Raw genomic sequence first — 20,091 nt, 5'->3', positions numbered from 1 at the left:
GTACAGAGGCCTGATATGGAACAAGTGTGGGAGGTTGGGGGAGGCTCCAGGGACAGGCACCTGAGCCTTATCAAACCAACTCTGTGTTATGCTGGTGCCAGGTGCCTGGCTGTGTGGATCCTGTATTTGTCATTCAGAACTAAGTAAGATTCTTCCCTCCCTGAACCCATTTCTCATCTGTGAGATGGAGTTAATTAACCCTCCATGGAAGGAGTTTGGGTGGATTAAGAAAATAAGCACAGAGCTATCTCTTTGGGTTGTTCAGTGTGTGTTTTCATCCTGGGGTGGAGGAAACCTTGATTCTGACTTAGTTACCACTGAAAACATGTAAGCTCTAATCTAGTTGAAGACTGAGTGTATTAGTGTGTTCTTTTAAAGAAAGGGGCTTCCTGAGCAAGGTTCCATTTGGGACTCAGCAGATGACACACACAGTGTCCCAGCTTTTGGCACCTGGTTTGCTCAAAGGCAGGCGAGGCCTTGCTCTGCAGAACGCTGCCAGCTCAGAGCCCATGGTTTAGTACCTGTGACAGGAAGACTGTGACGTCTGCCACAGGAACTGTGGTGCTGGGTAGATGAAACCTGTCACAGAGCATGCTAGCTCTTGGCTCTGTGGACTGCAATCCAAGAGCTGGTGATAATTATGTCTGCCAGTAGGGGACACCAGCAGGAGCCGAACATGACCACATGACATGTCCCCCAGGAAGGGGGAGAATCCCTGGGTACAGATGCTTCCCAGATGCTTCTTTCCGGGTGATTGTTGAGATGCCAGCAGCAGGCCCTGAGGCTCACTTGATGGAGAGGCTGTCTCAGTGAAGCCTCTGAGTAGGGCTTTGGCATCTTACTTCAGGACCCATTCCTGGCAGGGAGACAGCACCTAAGACCTGGGGAGACCCTGTCTGCATTTTGCTTTGGTTCCTTCTTCAGCAAAGCCAGCCCAAGGCCTTCAATACTGTCAGTCAAGACTGCTGGACACTTTCTGAGAGGAACCTGGAATCAGAGAAGCAGCTGAGGTGAAATCAGAATGTCAGTGTTTCAGCTAGCCCTCTGCCCTTGGTGTGTGTTGGTCAGTTTACTCGGCCTCCCTCAACCTTCCTCGGTCATCTATAAAATGGGATGAGAGTAGGCAAGAGGTTGTAGGGATGATCAGGTGCCACTTAGGAAGTCTTTCATTTCCCCCACTTAGATGGAAACCCTGTCTGGGTCCAGGATTAAGAGGAGGACAGAGCTGAGCAGAGGTGAAGGTCAGAGCCAGCTGAGCCGCATCTAAGTAGACATTGGGAACTGCAAGAACAATCAACTTGGAAAGGAAAGCACTGGCGCCTGGACTGTCACTTAATGTTCATCTTCAGGCTCTCAGCCCACCTCTGGGAAGGTTTTCTTTGTCCCACTGCTGTCAGGTTTCATGAGCCTGATAAATTGATAGGGATGAGCACCCCCTTTCTGAAAAGTTAATTTGAGGCCTCCACCTAGTAGGGCCTCAGCAAGCGTTGTGCCTGCCTGAGGAAGTGAGCTTCCCTGCGTTTGTCTCAGGGCATTTGTCCGACAAGCAGTGGTGGGCCCTGCTGGTGTAGTGCTGGCACATGACAGGGATGTGGCCAGGCTCCTGGCCATCTGAAAGCTCTCCTCTGCGAGAGGTTATCCTGGGAAAACCACCAGAGAGACAGGGGTGAGGAATAGGGATACCTCTGGGGTCCTGCCTGAGGACCAAATGCTTGACTTAGTAAGGACAGAGCATCCCACAGCAGGAGCCAAAGGCTGGGTGTGGGAGACACAGCAGTACATAGTAGACAGGGTAGGCAGGGAAAACCCAGGGAGAATTGTCACCGTTATCCCGAGAACAGCACAGAGGATGATGGGAGAGAAGACAGCGCAGTAGCTATATAATTACACTAGCAAGCCTGTTCACGTCGCTCACTGCCTTCAGTCTGGAAGTCTTCACTGTGTCTGAAGTCTTCCCGATGAACCAGGACTCAGGCTGTGTATCTAGACAGGAAAGGGAAAGAATGAGCTACCTCTGGACAGGCTACTTGTGAAGCCTGTGAGCCTGTGTGGCCAAGAGTCAGTGAGCCCAAGGAAAAGGGAGGGGAAGCTGGGGCGCTCCTGGGGAGGGATCGCAAGCCTAGTTGTGGCACCCCTGCCTCTGAGGCTTGTTCTGGCTCAAGCCACACATGAATTCATGCTCCTTTGTGACTCACAGACCCAGACTTCCCATTTTTCTCATCCAGTTTCCTCACCCAACCCTGTTACCATGGTTACATACATAGGCACTGCCCAGCAACCAGCATTAGCCCAGCATGTTGTAGGTTTTTTTAATCCTGCTCCCAAAGCCATGGTAGCAACTAGACAGACGTTTGCTTCTGGCTGTCCTGTGGTAACCATGTCCCCTCCTGCACAAAAGCTCCAAGGACCCCTAAGAACACGCTAGCACAGCTGTCAGCCTGTTGAGGGGCCAGGTCCTGTTTCATCTACCCCATCACACTCAGTTCTGGAAATCTACCCCGTAACCCCTAATGCACACACCTGACACACCCAGAGGCCTGTCCTCTTAGGGCAGGTTCTACTGTAGACAAAGGAGTTTCTATGCCAGCCCAGAGTAGTCTTCCTGGGTCATTGCTTGCTCCACAAAGGTGGATTTATGAAGTTTTGTGTTTAGCAGCTCAGCCTTAGAAATGGCATGCCCTGTCACACAGTGATGAGGTGGCTGGGGCTGCCAGGGTCCTGGTGTGTGAGGCCCAGGGATACAGAGAGGTGGGTGGACTGTAGGAAAGCACCTGTCTGAGCTGGGAGTTGCCAGTGGACTGACACAGACAAATGCACAGTGACAAACTCAGTTGAGCCTCAAAGACAGGAAAGAGTAGTGAGTGCTTTGTGGCTGGAGAGAAGTCAGGTAGGGAGGAACAGACAGAGAAAGGCATTTAAATGTCATTTTGAGGACAGTGGTGACAGCATACTCTGAACTATGCTCCAAACATGGCTTCAGTGCACCGTGGATTCCCCAGTCCTTGAAAGTGCCCAGTGAGTCCCTCTACCTCAGAGATGCCACCCTTGCAGAACACCTGGCCTATCCCTTCCATCCTGATTTCTTCCTACTAGACTCCAGCACGCATGAGCAGATGCATCCCTCCCGGATCTCTGTTTTTCATCTCCTCCTGCCCTCCCCACGACTGCCTGGAGGAGTCCACCACCTGAAGTCCGCACTGGGTGCCTGGAGCTAAGCTGGAGGTGGAGGAGTGGGGAGGGACATGGCCAGGAATGGAGCACAGGTTGTGTTCCCACATTGCTGTGTGGGTGGGTTTCACCGGGAGGGAGAAGATTTCTTGGCACTTTCCATTCCTTAACTGTTTGCAGTTCCCGGCTAGGTTTAACAGACTGGCTGTAGCAGTGATCTCTCTGAGGATTTCCTACCATTTCTGGTACTTTCTCCCAGGCATCCTCTCCCCAGCCATCTGTGTTTCTTGAGGAGGAGGAATACAGATAACCTGGGAGCTTCATGCCCTTGCTTACTGGAGGGAGGGTGGCTCTGTGTGGGAGCAAATAGTGAGAGTGGTGGGTAGGATGGGGCCTTGGATCTGGTGGGATCCTCAGGTTTCAGGGCCAAGCTCCTTCATTCTGTCTGTCAGGCCAGTCCTTGGCTGACACGACGGCCTCTGGGAACCAAAGTAGACGAAGACAGGGAAGGCAAAGCAGCTGAAGGAGAGGATACTGGGAGGCATCAGCAAGAGTGTAGGGTTAGATCTCAGCTTTGCCAAGTACAGCCATGGGAGTGTATGAGGGTCACTTCAGACCCCAAATGTCCCTGCCCTGATGACACTGAGGGCCCCACAATTGTGGAGACTGGTTAGCTACCCTAAGCGTGACTATGAATGAGAGAGGACCTGATGATGCTGTCACATGTGAAACAAAACAGCATGCTGAATGCCAGCCGCTGACAGATGCATTCACATGAAAGGCATATGGCCACAGCACTGCCCTTGCAGCTTCTGTAGGTTGGAAATCTTGCAGGGTTTCAAAATGAACACTAGGACCTTGAGCCTTAGGTTGACCTGTCCCCCACTTGGACCAAGGGTTTTCTGTGTTTGGAGAGAGCTTTGCAGGGACAGGGGAGGCTATTTCCAAGGGTGTGGTCAGTTTCTGGGACTGTGGCAGTAGGAAAGTGTGACAACAAATGAGTGGGGTTAGTGGGATGGGCCCCTGTGGGGTCCATCTGCTTTTTTACCCTCACCATCTTTTCCAAACTACATTTCACCCATAGGCAACTCGGGACGTGGTACTGAGTAGGGCACCAGAGCAGGCGGAGGACCGGAAAGTAAGCCTGCAGAATGCTTCAGCCATTTACGACCTCCTGAGCATCACACTGGGCCGGCGAGGCCAGTATGTCATGCTTTCTGAGGTAGGGTCAGTCACTCAACCTACCTCACTTCCTAGGAGTTAAATAATTCACAGAGGGAATCGCATGAGGTGGCCATTCGTCCTTCCCCACTTGCCTTTTCCTCTCAGGCTGGCCTGCCTCTCACTAGCCCTGTGACCTCCAAGTCAGTCACCCTAGCCTCGTTCATGGATTTATCATCTGTGCAGTAGGGGTAATTAGAGACCTTACCTTAGGAAGGAAGGAAGAAGGAATGAGTCGATACATATAAAAGGTGGAGCGCCCTACCACGCCCCGTGACAATAAACACTAGTTATTTTTATTTCATAACCCTTATTTCATTTGCTCATCAAAATGGCCGTCTGAAACCATTCATGTATTATGGAGGTGGGAACCAAGGACTACAGAGCGAGACAACCATTGCTCAGCATCACAGTGTATGTGTGGCCAGGACTGGATTGTCCCTGTGTTCTCAGGCTGCCTCTAAAGGCTCTCTGAAGTCAGTGACTTGGGCCATGGTTACCCTGTGAGGGACTGGGATGACCTGGGCAAGCGGGCAGCTGGTGTGGCAGTGCTGACCACCTCTTCCTCCCCAGTGCCTAGAGCGAGCCATGAAGTGTGCATTTGGAGAATTTCACCTTTGGTACCAAGTGGCCCTCTCCATGGTGGCTTGTGGGAAGGTAAGGCACAGGGCTGTGGGGGTGGGGGTTAAACGCTACTTTGGTCCCTTCCGGAGGTGGAGTGCAATGGTTTCTCAGAGTTTGGTGCTGGAGAAGTGAGTGTTGATAGAGAACTGTGACCCTGTATTGGGATGGCTTTCTGAGGTGGATGTGGAAGGCTCTGTGTTCACGTGCTAGTGATGGTGAGTGTGCCCATGGGTAGGTATGAGTAGGGATGTTTCTTCCTGTGGTCCACCAGAGTGTTGCAACACTTCTGCTGTTGGCTCTAGAAGAGGGGAACACTTCCTCCCCAAATAGTTGTGAGTTGGGAACATGCCTAGGAGGGATAGCTGCTGATGAATGTATCAAGAGGTACCTGGGTGGAGACAGCAGAAGAGGCCAGCTCTGCCCAGAGCCTGCGGCACCAGGCTAGGCATTCCCCTTCATCTGCCCAGCTTCTGCTCCAGCATCCCTGATTTTTGCTCAGATCAGAACTACACTTATGTAAGCCTCTATTTTAAGCAGTGACATGAAAGGAAAACCTTTCCGGAGCTGGGGGCTGAGGGAGATATGTCTGAGGATGCTATGAATGCAGGAAACAAGGTGGTCTGAGCTTGCAGACTGTTCCAAGAGCTGTAAATACCCAGGGCCCTTTCGTGGGGCTGAGGGAATCCCTCGCCCCCTGCCCATCTGTGCTATGTTCCATTTCTAGCCCCACAGCCTCTCCGAGGAGGCCTTCCCAATGTGCCAGTACCGCCTCTGCAGATGGAGGGTTGCCAGCCAGCCCTGGGTCTCTGCAGTAAGACAGGCCAGGGCCTGGAAGGGAAGGGGCAGAGGACCAGGCGCTGCAGGCTTGTCCAACTGTCTGCAGAGCATAGCCAAAGTCAGTGAGAGGCTCCTTGGGCATCCTCTGCAGGGCCTCGCTCTTCCCTGCCCTTCTCCATCACAGGACCCATCTCCCAGAGCATCTCAGAGTCACAGCATGACGACTGGCTGGCTCTGCTCAGCAGGGTGTTGTCAGAACCCAAGGAGAATTCCATATACAGACAGGTCTGGCCCTGCAGGATTAAAGGAGACACTCCCAAGGAGCAAGCAGCATGAGATCAATGGGCAGTGGATGTGGGGAGGGAGTTCCAGGCAGAGGGGAGAGTGAACCAAGGAAGAGGGGCCAAACGATGAACAGGAGAGGGTATGCAGGACTTGAAGGCACCAGCCTACCTAGGGAGTAACAGTCAACAGTCAGCTGGGTACCTGTGGCTGGACCTTATACGGATCCTGCACACACAGGAGCATCTTCCTGCCTCCCCCAAACAGGAAACACTTGTAGCCTTAGAATACCTAGAGCTGCTCCGAGAGACACATGGCCTAGAGCCGTGGGGTCTTTTACCTCTTATGGGGAAGCTGGACCCAAAGTGGTCCAGACCCCGGCCTTTGGGAAGCCATTCCCTACTCTAGCTCCTTCATGATCGAGCAAGGTGGCCCGAGGGAGTTGGAGTGGTTAGTAATTCCTCATATCTAACTAAGGCTACACAGGCTGCAGACATTGGTCTCCACCAACCCATGCACCCAGTGCTCTGGGAGATTGTTCTATAAGGTGTTCTCCAACCCCCCTGGGAATCTTGCATGCCAAAACCATTTGCCTGACTATCCTGGCAGACCTCAGAGGAGTGAGTAGCTTGCCTTTACTGAGCCGAAGGTAGGAATCCAAGTTCTATACCTTTCAGAAGGTACGGCTGGGCAGATATAAATATGCCCGGTGTTTTATCCCACAGGAATAACGGATGAGTTCTGTGGCATGATTTAGGTCATTCCCTCTCTCAGTCTCCATGCGGCAGTTGCATTGGCTGCGTTGCTAGGTAACCGGCATGACAGGGGGAAAAAAAGAAGCCTGCTGCTCCTACTTCTGGGTCCTCAGATGGCTCCTTAAATAGCAGTGTTTTTCAGTCTGTAGGGGGTGGGGTGGGAAGCAGTGGGTAAACTGTGGAGGTCAGGACTAGAGAATCCTGTGTTTCCAGGATGCAAAGGTCAGAAGCTGAGGAGAAGCCTGAGGCTTTCTGGGGTGTGTAGATGGAAGGATAGTGGTGAGGGACTTAGTGTGTCATTCCCAGGAGAGCATCTCTGAGGAACTGGGTCCTGGCGGCTACCACACAGCCTTCCTTGCCACAGTCTACACTGAGAACTCTGTTACGCCTGTTGTTTTCTGGTCCTGGCTTTGTGCTGTCCTATCTTAGAAAGATGGGGGATTTGGGACATTTGTCTTCTTCCCTGGTACTTCACTTTCTGTGATCTCCTGGAGGGCTCGTCTGTCTTTCTCATCTGGCTCCATCACCCCAGCCCAGTACTGAGCCCAGGGTAGGCCCAGGATGAACATACCTACAGTTAGTCTCAATGCCCTGCTTCCTTATAAGAAAACAACTGAGACTGAACGATTTATAGTTAAAAGCTCATTTGCCTCAGTAGTTTCGGAGCACAAGGACCGGGTGTCAACATTGGCCACCGCAAGGCAGGTGACATAACAAGAATGAAAACAAGTGGCAGAGATTGTACAGCAAGACAGGAAGCCAGGTGGGGAGTTGAAAGTCTTGTTCATTTTATACCAGTCCTTGCAAGAACTATGAGAACAATATCCAGTTCTTTTAGGGCACACACAATGACTGTTAAGCATCTCCCAGTATAGAGCCCATCTCTTCATAGTTCTATGACTTGGGACTAACCTCTGAGAATGAAGCCTCTAGCACATGCATTCTTGGAGAACACACTCAGAATGTATGCAAACCATAGCTCAGTCAGAGCCCTAGGAAATCTGTAACACCGGGTAGAAGAAAGTTCTTCCATAGATGGTGGGGAATGGAGAGGTAACCTGGAGGCAAGGGGGAAACACATTGCAGTCATCCTACTGCAGGCAGATGAGCCTGCCAGAACCCCCCTTTTCTTAGTGGCACCCTCAGAGTTCCCAGGAAAGAAGAGGACTAATTAAAGGAGCTCAGTTCGCAGTAGAACCCAAAATGTGGTAATTGCTGTAGTCACACACATATACCTGAGGGTCACAGGTTAGAAGCTTACCTGCCAGGAGAGTCACTAGTCTTTCCTTCAGAATGTGTTGATTCAGAAAGCATAAGGTTCCAGGTTCCAGACCATGGAACTGAACGCGCATACACACACACACACACACACACACACACACACACACACACACACACCAGCTTCTTCTGGCCAAGGTCATCACTACAGAGACCATAGGGTAGTGTTTAAGAGTTAGGCCCAGGCTATGTTCGAAACCTTTCTTGGTCACTTATGGGCTATGTGGCTTTGAACCAGTTGCTTGACTGCTCGGCTCTTCTCTCAGTTGTAGTGCTGCCTGTCTGGTGGGGATGTTGTGAAGATCCAACCCTCTCCTGGAGAAGTTAGCAAACTCTCGGTAAAGGGTCAGTTTAAACTGACTCAGCCATCCACTCCAATGTGGTGTCATGCAGCAGCACAGAGTATGTCCTAACAGGTGTGAGTGTCAACCAGACCTTATTACAAAAACAGGCAGTGGGTTAAACTCAGCCGGTAGGCTCTTTTTGGCAGCCTCTGACTTAGAAAAATGCCTGGCACTTGATAAAATATAGAGTATTATTGGAATGGCTGACATACCTGTCTAGACCTGGATACCCTTCCCTTCTGACCCTCCCTACCGCTCCTCAGCAAATCCTAGAGCCCTAAGGGCCCTCAGCTTCCTGTCTGGGGTCTCCCTGAACCCCCCTCCACTGTCTCGCCTTTCTTTGTACATCTGTACACCTGTCCAGTCCTGTTACTAGCTCTCTTCTCTAAGGACAGGGTTAGAGTCCCTGTCTATTCTCAAATCTCTGTGTTTCTCATCTGAATCCTTTCTGTCTGTTATCATGTTAGGTGTTGTCACGTCACCAGAGGGTGAGCTTCGTGGTCTCCATTCTCCAATGGAGAGAAACAAGGCTCAGAGGACTCACCTGCAGTGAACATCACGGGGACTTCTCCCATTGGGCTCTCTTCCTGGGGTACAGAGCAAGGACTGTTGGGAGAACTACCACAAAGGACATAGGGCACCCTAGATGATGGAGACCTAGGGTAGCCAGTGATCGTGTTCCCTACTCTTGCTCTGCAGTCAGCCTACGCCGTGTCGCTGCTACGTGAGTGTATGAAGTTGCAGCCCTCGGACCCCACAGTGCCCCTGATGGCTGCCAAGGTCTGCATTGGGTCCCTGCATTGGGTGAGTGCCATGTGAGGGTATGGCAGGCAGAGTCTCGGTTCAATGACTTCCTGGGGAGGACTCTAGCAAGTGGGAATGATATGGGGGGTACTTTCAGTAGAAGAAAGGGTGCCACCCTTGTGTATGGACAGGAGAACCCACTAACCTTAATCTGGACAGCACAGCACCAGTTGAGATGGTAATTTGACTGTGGTTCAACTTTGAAATGTGTTCTTCAGAGAGTAACACAGATGGGAAGAAGTCAGGGTTGGGTGGCAGGTAAGACCAGCCTACAGCCTAGAGGTAGACCAGAAAAGAGGCTGCAGATGACTTCATAGTTATAGAGAAGGGGAGGGTTCGAAGTCAACCCTAGCCTGAGACAAAACAAAGATGGCCTCCTTGCAGCCCCTTCGTTGTCTTTACTGAACCCCTAGACTTTCCTGGATCCTGATGTCTGCTCCCCACTTCTGCTGAGGCAGCTGTTAGGGGGAAACTATAGCTCAAAGGATATTTCTGCTCAGCTGATGGCCTTTACTGGGGGCTCATGAAAGTGTTCCTCAAAGGTTAGTAGCTTGAAGCAGTAAGAACAGAGGGAATCCTGAGCCCCAGGCCTTTGATGGGCTCAGACCCAGGACACTGGGTCCTAGGGAGTGCTGCTCTAACTGGTAACTGTCTCCAGAGAATCTTCACTTGGGTCCCAGTCAGCTTCCTGATATGAGGGTGAGTCCCTTTTTTATACTCTGGGTGACACAGAGCGAGTTCATCATCCCTCACACCTGTCATCTTGTGACACACATAACCTCTCCAACAGGCTACAGAGGCCCCATTCCTTCCTCTGCATTCTGGATCCAAGCCAAGCACCCACTCTGTTGTAGGTGGCATACAAGGCTGCAGGCTACAGTCCTGGGCAAAGGTGCTGGGAGCTGAAGGTGCGGAGGGCTGAGTTACCCAACCCCCAGCTCAGACTTCTTATTATTCCAGAGCGTCTGAGAGGGAACCCTGGGCTCATCCCTTAGATGAGCCTAAAATACCCATGTCTCTGGGAGCAGGGCTGGGGAGGGCACATGTGCTCCCCTGAGCTGCCAGCGTCAAGGAGCTGTGAGTCCACCAATGGCACCCTTGCCAGGAAGCCCTAAATTTAGGTCTTCCCACCATGGAGGAGCCGTTTCCCTCCACTGCATAATTACAGTGATTATGTGCATTCAGATTACATGGTAATAAAATTAGGATCAAATCAGTCCAAATTGAAATCAGATGAGTTAGGAGCAAAGTAATCAATGACAACATAAATAGAAAAGCCCAAAAGGAAGCTTAAACATGGAGACTTGTCATCAGAAAACAGGAGAAAGACGAGCTGTTACTAGGGACTGAGAACAGTTTGAGTATTGAATGGTCAGCAAGACTCTTCAGGGCAGTAGGGATGAGGCAGCCTTCCTGGCCTGGATGCTTCCTCTGGACACCTTCATCCCCTCATCTTTTATTAAAGTTAGTTTTCTTTGTTTTCATTTTGTGTGGCTTTTTTTCCCCTGCATGTATGTCTGTGCACTATGTGTGCAATGCCCACAGAGACCAGAAGAGGGCATCGGGTCCTCTGGGACTGGAGTTACAGATGGTTGTGAACCACCATGTGGGTGCTAGGAATCTAACCTAGGTCTTCTAGAAGAACAGCCAGTACTCTCAACTGCTGAACCATCTTAGAGTCTAGTTTGTACTCACCTTGGGCATGGATTGAACTGTGCTATGCTTCTCCAGGGCAGAACTTGGTCTTTTCTGAGACCAATGGGTAATGCAGTGAGTGTCTATGCCCCTGCCCTCCAGGAACTCCGTCTCTTCACTGTGACCTTTGCCCGGTGTTTCCCAGTGTCTTCTGCACCCAGTGCTTTGCCTTGCTTTCTTGCCACAAGGCAAATCTGGGGAACCGGTAGAAAAGATGTAGACATTTTCTTGGCTCCTTCCAAAGACATTTAAAAACGATTTAATTTTAAAAGTTGGAACCTCTTCAGGAGATGTAGAGGCATGCGTGTATACTGTATGCCACAGGGACAGAAGACGAGGTTGGAAATAGGATGTAGGTAAGCTCGCTTTGCGAAGGTCTGTAATGTGTCTCGCATGGGATCTCTATGTCCCGAGTGAGCAGAACAGGTGCCAGAAAGAGCATAGGCTGTGGTTTCCCAGATAGGGCTCAAGTCTTTTTAGTCTACCTACTCACTAGCCTGTGTGACTTTGAGGAAGTGAGTCTCTCTGTGTGTGCCTGGTTCCTCATCTGTAATGTGGGAGCTGGCATGCCTGCTAATTGGGTGGCTGTGAGCCTTAGGAAATGGTATGTCTGCATGGCACATTGCAGGCACATGACAAATGATTGCCGTTATTGTCTATGGCACCTTCAAAATAGTAAGCATTTAGGAAGGACATGGCTTTGCTTTCCTTTCCAAGTCCAGGAGGATGGGTTGTTCATGAAGCAGGGAAGCACACCAGCTCTCTTGCCTCTGCCTTGTACAGGTTTGAAAGTGCCTATTACTCCCTGAATAAAAAAAGCAGATTTTCCACAAAGCAGCTCCAGGTCCTACAGGAAAGGACCCAGGAAAAACTGGAGGTTTTTAAACAGAGCCTGCAGTCTCAGAAAGAAGTGCTCTCCAGTCCCCTGGGAAGAGAGGAAGCAGGTGGAGCATCTGAGGCAGTGAAGGAGGCTGCAGGAGATAGAAGGCAACCCTGAGCCCAGCAAGTGTGCCAGCTCAGCTCCAAGTCCACTGTGCAGGAACCAAATTAGGAGTCCCTTGGAGACAGAGAAGCTTGTGAAAGCACACAGTGTCTCCTTACTTACAAAGAGCACCGCAGAACCACCGTACAGTGCACCTTGCTTTCCCAAGTGTCAGGGAAGGAAGCTGAGAGAGTGCAGAGGGCAGCCATGGACCACTCCGACTGGCCTGGGATGGAGCCACACATAGCTCTGCCATTTGCTGACTGCTGACCGTGGAGCTGGGGGTCACATAAGCTCCCTGTGCCTTATAACCTCCTGCCATGGTGCTATGACATGGCTGTCAGGCCTCAGGCTGCTTAGAAACCCAGAGACAGGGAGAACCTTCCTTAGGTGGCCATGGTTGTTCTGGGTGAGTGTTAGGAGACAACACTGGGAAACCCTCAGGTCCAGAGGACCACTGGCTTCATAAATTGGAGACAAGGAGGAAGTGTCTGGAGTCTGGACCTGAGTTCTGCAGCAGGAGGAGGCTAACAAGGATAGAAGTAGTGTTGGGCAGCCAAGAGCCATATATATGCCACAGTACATATGGTCACTGCTGTGGACCTTGACAGTCAAGCATACCAGACATCACAGTACCATGGCTCCAGTCCTCCCAGCAGCCCTCTGAGGGAGACATTTGTCCCCAGTTTACAGGAGCAGGAACTGAGGCCCGCTGGATAACCTCAAAGGGCTGGAGGCTAGGCAGTGTGACTGGTGTTGTGTCCTCATCACCACATGGCTCTGCCTCTGTGAGGGGAGCTGACAGGAGCTGCTTCTGAGTCTGGTTGTGGTCCTAGCACTTCAGAGCCAGGGTGGCAGGGCCAAAATCTAAAATCTTCAGATTGCCACACCTGCATTAGATGAAGAGAGACAGGACCTAATAAAATGTTCTGGTTTTGTTTAGTTTTCATTTTGCTATGACAGCATCCCCCCATTTGCTAGCTAAAGTACCCATGTCCGTTAAGACCATGTGTAATTATTGTATTGTACATTAACTTACTTGGAATTAATACTATTTTTCCTTACTTGGAATTAATACTATTTTTCACTTTACCACAGTGAATCCACTTGCAGAAAGCCTGCCTTGTAGGTGGCACCAGAACTCAAAATACTGTTGGCTCTAATGAATAATCATGAGTCTCAGGAATTTCTCATTCCCTGCACAGTGGGTGCTATGCCCCTTCAGGCTTTTAGGGGTTTTGTTTGCTTTCTTTTATGCACACGGCTCATCATAGCTGTGTTCACACTGGGGACTTATCCTATTCATTGCTCCGTAGCTAACAACCTCTGACTCAGGAAATTCCACTATAATCCAAGGATAGAAACTTTACCTGTGCACCCTCCCCAGCCATGGCCAGCAGTCAGAGATACCCTACTTACGCTGGGGAGATCACCTTAAGTCGGGATATTTGTAGGGTTGGGCACTGCTGGAAGCCAACACGAGCATGAATCTCACCTCCACTGGACTGCCTGTGTGATTCTCTGGCTGGATAGAATACCTGTGGTTGGGATGTGGCTGTCTGTCTGGTGGTGTGGAAGTGTGTACGAGTGGGAGGAAGATGTTGAAAGAAGCAACCCTGGGTTCCTGGGAGCCGATGTTCTGAATGATACATAGACATGCTGCTATAAGGCACATAGCAGGTTAGGAGCCCTGTCTTACTCAGGGTTTCACTGCTGTGAAGAGACACCATGACCAAGGCAACTCTTATAAAGGACAACATTTAATTAGGGCTGGCTTACAGTTTCAGAGGTTCAGTCCATCATCATCATGGGGGGAAGCATGGCAGCATCCAGGCAGACATGGTGCTGGAGGAGTCAAAAGTTCTACATCTTGACCCAAAGGCAGCCAGGAGGAAGGTCTTTTTTCACACTGAGCGGAGCTTGAGAATTAGAAAACTTTAAACACACATCCTCCGACAAGGCCATATTTCCTAACAGTGCACTTTCCATGAGCCAAGCATATTCAAACTACCACAGGCACCTAGGGAAGAGTTGGTGGCAACACATGAGAATAGATATAGCCTTAGCCCCACCCTACACCCTAGCCAGCCACACTCTTATGAGTGGTGCTACAAGCTGTCCATAAATTCTGCCTCCTAGGCCTTCTCCTTGTGTCCCATGCTGTGTGTAATTATGTGTGCCCATGTGGCCCGTGCCAGTTGGGCCTTTTCCAAGTGGAACAGTCTCCTGCTCCTGGGACAAAAACAGCCCAAGGCCTTTCCCCACACACACAATGTTCAAGCTCACTGGTTTCCTGCTCAGGAAGGGAGGGAGCAAGCCCTAGACTAGCCTGTGTGGCAGCCTGCCTACTCTGCAGGTTGGCCATGTTCAATAAGGCACATGTTCCCAAGACCCGAAACCAGGTCTGGCTGCCTGTCTGCTGAACAGGCCCTACAGAGACTACATGAGGAGGAGCCACAGATACTGGCCTGTTTTGAGTTCACCCTCTCAGTAAAACAGGCTTTAGGGACCTGTGACCTTGAGCACTGGCTCCTTGGATGGGGAACAGGCCCAGGGAGACATTTCCTGGTAGATCAAACAGCTGTCTCTCCTGTGTAGTCGTATGGCCCAGATAAGTCACGTTGTCTATAGTTCCAGCAAGAGGAGCTATTCTGTTTGTACTTACAGCTGACAGTGTCCCAGGTTGCTGACTGTGTTGCCTTCCCTGCTCAGGACAACAAAGCCCACCCCAGTGACCACTACCTCTCCTCTTTGCAGCTAGAAGAGGCAGAACACTTTGCCATGGTGGTGATTAGCCTTGGAGAGGAAGCAGGAGAGTTCCTGCCTAAAGGCTACCTGGCCCTGGGCCTCACCTATAGCCTGCAGGCCACTGATGGTGAGTGCCACACCCAGGACCGGTTGCCTGGGATGTTGCCTGAGGCTTCCCAGCTGCCTCCCCAGCATCTCATTCCACTAGTGATCTGTCCTTGCTTCTCCACACAGACACTCGCACTCCTCTGGGACATGTGCATGCACATATACTCTTTGTGGCACATACGTACATGCACACACATACACTCCCCAACACACGCATGTGCATACACATGGCACATGTATACACATACACTCCCCTTCACACACACATGCATACACATCTCTTGGTTCCAAGAGTTTCCACTGGTGCTCAGACAACCACTAATGTGCAGTTCCTCCTCATGGACCCAGGTCTGTCACCATGTAGGTGCTGCCTGGGCCACATTGCCTGTAGTGCTTCCTGTCTACAGTGCCATCCATCCTTCACCTCACCATGGCTTCCTTCTGCACCTCCATGCCTGCCTGTACCCTACAATCTGCAGCAGTCCTCTAGTGTCTTTGAAATCCCTCCTCAAACATGGCACAGACCCAAGTACCTACAGGATTATCTTATGGTTTTTATCGCTCCTGCCCTTGTTCCTAACCATTCTTGTTCAGCCCAATGCCTCCACATTGAGCAGATAGACACCTACTTTTGTGTTCTTGAAGTCTGGAGAGAAGAGGTGATGAACCCCACTCAGACTTCACCTGCATCTCATAGTAGTACCTGCTCCTGTGTGTAGCCTCAAGGTACCCTTGAAGCCATAGAGGACAGTGTGGTGCTGGGTGTCTTCTGCCCCTCACACATTGAGTCAGGGGATCTTCAGGCCCTGTCATCCTGGCTAGTGAGATGGTCACCAGTCCCTTACCTATGGTATGCTTCTGTCACAGCAGTTTTCGGTTACTGTACCCTGAAGTTGCACATGGGGACCTGGTAGTCTCCTTCTTTGCCAAGTTGTTGTGCCCTGGGGATGGGCCAGGGAGAGTCGCACTTCTGTAGTGACCCCTCTATCTATCATGTCTCCTGCAGCCACCCTGAAGTCCAAGCAAGATGAGCTTCACCGAAAGGCCCTGCAGACCCTGGAGCGGTGAGGAGACCTAACCCTTTGCTTCTTTGCGTGCAGGAGAGAATGGAGGGTCCCACGATGAAGTTTCACTCTCTGAAATGGATATTTCTGTCTCCCTTTTGTAGATAAGGAAACCAAATTGCCAGGAGGTCACCCAGCAGGCAGGAATATGTTGTTGTGGTCAGGTGACTTTCCCCTTAGCCCTGGGCACTGGAGAGCCCTGTGGTCAGCTCAAAGCTGGGTTGCTACATCAGCCAGGCCCAACCCTTGTTCGTGGGGCTCTCGGGCTTCTGCTGGTGTTGTGATTCATGATGGAAAGCAGGAAAAGCAGCCTATATGGCAGCGGTTCTCAACGTGCAGGTTGCCTTTGGGGTTGCATATCAGATATCCTGCATATCAGACATTTACATTATGATTCATAACGGTAGCAAAATTAAGTAGCAATGAAGTAATTTTATGGTTGGCGGTCACCATAACTTGAGGGATTATGTTAAAGGGTTACAGTATTAGGAAGGTTGAGAACCAGAGTCCTTCTAGCCCTGGCCTGACCCTATCGGAGCTGCAGGAACCTCCCACCCACAGCCTGGACCTCACAGAGATTTTCTAGATTCAGGAATGAAGAAAGCAAGGTCTTTACTCCAGGTCTCACCTTGCTCATACCCAGCCCACATGAGCCTTCCTCCTCCCTCCAGTGACAGGGATGATACTGGGGAAGGCCTGGCTAGGACTCCTTGTACCACTTTGATTGGAGCATATGACCCAGCAGCCTCCCTCTGGGTCAAGTTGTTTCCCAGTCGCAAAATCAAGATATTCCAGTCCTAAATAACACCTGAGGCTTCTTGCTCAGGCGGGAGGAGACCTGCGTCCTCCTCAGCCAGTGTGCTGTCCTTTAGCAGGAGAGCCAAGGTCGGGCTGAAGGCCACATAGGGAAACAGCATTCACAGACAGCTTCCCATCCCTGTCCTTCCCTTGACATCTGTCACCTGTGGAACCATCGGCTGCCATCTTGAGAGGGGCTGGCAGAATCTCCCACCATATTACTCACAGCCTCCAGCACAAGGCTGGCACTGCTCAATTCATAGTAACTGACTTTTGACTCCCTCTCCTCTGCAGAGCCCAGGAACTGGCACCTGATGACCCCCAGATTATCTTCTATGTCTCCCTGCAGCTGGCCCTCGTCCGACAGGTGTGTTGTCTCAGTTCCTAACCCTTAGATCCATGGGGCATCTGACCTCCTTTCTCTATCCCTTGGTGTCCTTGTCTTTGTGTGGGGTCCACTGCAGATTCTGTCAGTGTGGTTACACCTCAGCCCACTCAGGTGGACACACAGGAAAGGTTATTCTGCACCCTGACTTTTCTTAGAATATTGCAGTCTCAGAAACTGGTAAGTGACCACGGCATCATTTGCTTGTGTCCTGTACCCTACCCCCAACGCAGGGAAAGAGTGACTGGCACATGGGGCTATTTCTAAATTGGCTACTATGTTACCCAAAGCTCTCTCCTGACCGTGGAGACACCACTGCAGGCCCTGACCTCAGGGGTTCTGTAGGGTTCTTCTATCCACTAACACCTTTGTCCCCCCAAGACCATCACCAGCACAACCACCATAGCTCTCCAGGTAGACCCCTTTTTCCCCATAGACGTCCATGAGGTCAGTGTTAGGGGACCCCAACTGTCACAGCACCCCCCTTAAATCATGCCTTAAGGGCAGAGTCTCTGGCTTCGTGCACCCTGCAGGCCTCAGGCTAGTACTCTGGGCATCTCTGGTGACCTTGACCCAGGGCATGCTGACTCTCACGCATCCTGACTGTTTGGGGACTACTGTAGGTGGCCTGAGACCCCAGTACAGATCCCATTTCCTGCCACTGGGAAACATGCTGAACTCCAAGCTGCCTAGACAAAGCCTCACAGACCCTGTCTACAGCCGGGCGTGGTGCTATAACCTGCAGCCCTGACACTTGAAAGGCTAAGCCAGAATTCTTAAGATTGAAGCCAGCGTGGGCTACTGATGGAGTTCCAGGCTAGTCTGGGATACACTGTAAGACATTGTCTCAGGAAATAAAAGAGAAAAAGAAATCCACATTCATACATAGACAAGCAAGGGAAGCCCTGGTGGTGGGTGCCGCTTAGTTTCCTTAAACATGTCACATGATCTCACTCCTAAACCTAGGAACTGGTGGAGCCAGGGGTCTTTGCTCCATAGTCCACGCTGCCCCAGCTAAGAAGCTCCTAGCATTTGGAGATAGGGCCCTTGATCCCTGCTGGGCTTATTATTATTCTTAACCTTTGAGCAGCTCTGCTGTCTCCTCTGGCCCAAGGGCAGGGGGGCTCTGCCTTCTGCCTTCTCCTTCCTCTGGAGCCAGCTTTTTCTTGACTTCTCAATGCATGTTAGACCTCACTACTGAAAGCCCTTCCTTCCTGCCTTAGCCTTGACTCCTCGTGCCTGTCCAGCCTGACTTGTCTCTCTCAGCTTTCTCTCTCAGCCTTCTCTCTCAGCTCTTCTCTCCCCAGTGACTCCGCCTCTGCTCCTCCGCCCCTCCGCCCCCTTCCTCTCACACCACCTTCTCCTCCCCTGTGACTTGTTCATCACTGGAAACCTCTGCAGAAACCTGTGCTGTATATCCACCATCCTGACTTCCAGGCCCTGGCCTAGGCCCTGCTCACTGCATGCCTCTCCTCTGGAGATATCACTCAGCTTCTGAAAACAGATGGAAAGTTACCTGAGACTGCTCTATTTTTAGCCATCTGTAAAGGAACCTGGGGCTTGTCTTGCTAATTTCGTTAAGGACGAACCTTTGGTGGAGTGTTTTTTAATCTCTTCAATTATTCATCTGTCTTTGATGAGTAGTGTCCATCCTCCAAAAACAGTGCTGGTCAGGCCAGTGGAAACTGGTGTTCAGTTTCCCCCAGGACACCAGAACTAGAAAGTCTCAGAAGGCTGGGGCCTTGAGTGAATTCTTAAGCTAGAATCCTCACCCATTTGGGTCTCTGTGACCCTACCTTCTGGCTCTTTCTGCCTAGAGCATGGCTGGCTGCCCTGATCTCTGACATCTGGGGATTTGGATACCTAGGATATTGGGGTCTGGTCTGGTGAATCACTGTGTAGGACCAGACATGGAGAGTCACATAAACTAAGATGGTAGCCACACCAATCTTAGCTGCTTCTTCATGTTGTTCTTGACCTGTGCACAGTTCCAGACCTGGCACTTGATGCCTGTGGCCTCCTCAGAGACCATAAGGAGACCACTGATGAGGCTGGCCCAGTGGGAATCTAAAGCACCACAGGGAACACTTGAGGCTGGTGTGAGCAAGACTCTTAGAATTCTGACTCTGTATAGGTCAGTGCCTACATGCTTAGCATATGAACAGCCCTGGGTTCAGTCTCCAGCACAGCATTTAAAAAAAAAATCGAGCCCTGTTATGGACAGAGCCTAATGCAGAACTAATACAGCTGCCAGTGGGCATTCGCCCGTGGGGTAGCAGGAAGAATACTACAGTCCTTTGTTGTGGGGTCTTGGGAGGCTTTAGCGGGAAACACAGTTTTTGAAAAACCCACTGAGCTGGTACTCTGTAGGGTGTGTATCATACCTCAGCTTCTGAGCAACCACAGGTTGCCTGTCTGACCACATCCTACTGCAGAGGAAATGCAGAGCAGAGGGGTGTTCCTGCCTCACCCTAGGTACTGGCAGAGCAGTAAAGGAGCTGGGTGCATATGCTCCACCCTACTCAGGAGCCAAAACTTTTGGCCCTGTGAGACTGAGTGGGAAGAGTATTTCTCCATCAGTGTCCTGTAAGGTTGTTTTCCCTGCTGTGGTGAGCATGAACAGTGAGATGGAGGAGCCTGGTCTGTGCTGGGCTTGTAGCCAGCATGATGCCTAAACTGGCCATCCTAACCCTCCTCCTTCCTGCCTGGTAGGATGTTTCTCCCAGTCCTCTCTTCTGGTTATGTATCCACAGCCTCCACAACCACCAGGGGTAGGTAGGTGGCTGAGGGGGAAGGCAGGGGAATGGGTGGGCATTCCTACAGAAGTAAGGGTACATTACTTCTGTACCCTTACAGTAAGGGCACCATTTACTGAGGCAGCAGGAAGAAGAACCACATGCATTCTGGGGAGCTGAGCTGTTGGAACACCAGTCTGAGGAGGGAGATGATAGGCTAGATCCCACCATAGCGCTCTGAATCTGCAGTTTAAGAGCCTTAGCCTACATCAGAGATTCTCAGCCTGTGGGTTGCAGCTAACACAGGGGTTGTTTGTCAAATA

At 51.0% G+C, this 20,091-nt stretch overlaps 1 protein-coding gene across 1 annotated transcript in view; it reads left to right on the top strand.

Annotated features, from left to right (window-relative positions):
* Ttc7a (tetratricopeptide repeat domain 7A) overlaps positions 1-20,091 on the top strand; it is a 102,491-nt gene that overhangs the window by 39,052 nt on the left and 43,348 nt on the right. Inside the window, 6 exon segments of the mRNA XM_076942469.1 lie at positions 4,253-4,390; positions 4,963-5,046; positions 9,149-9,253; positions 14,688-14,805; positions 15,793-15,850; positions 16,943-17,015. Of these exon segments, the coding sequence (XP_076798584.1) occupies positions 4,253-4,390; positions 4,963-5,046; positions 9,149-9,253; positions 14,688-14,805; positions 15,793-15,850; positions 16,943-17,015 (576 nt within the window).

The sequence above is a fragment of the Arvicanthis niloticus genome, chromosome 11 (assembly GCF_011762505.2).
Source record: "Arvicanthis niloticus isolate mArvNil1 chromosome 11, mArvNil1.pat.X, whole genome shotgun sequence".
NCBI lineage: Eukaryota > Metazoa > Chordata > Mammalia > Rodentia > Muridae > Arvicanthis > Arvicanthis niloticus.
The sequence above is the reverse complement of the archived record's forward strand: the minus strand, read 5'-3'. Positions and strand labels throughout refer to the sequence as shown.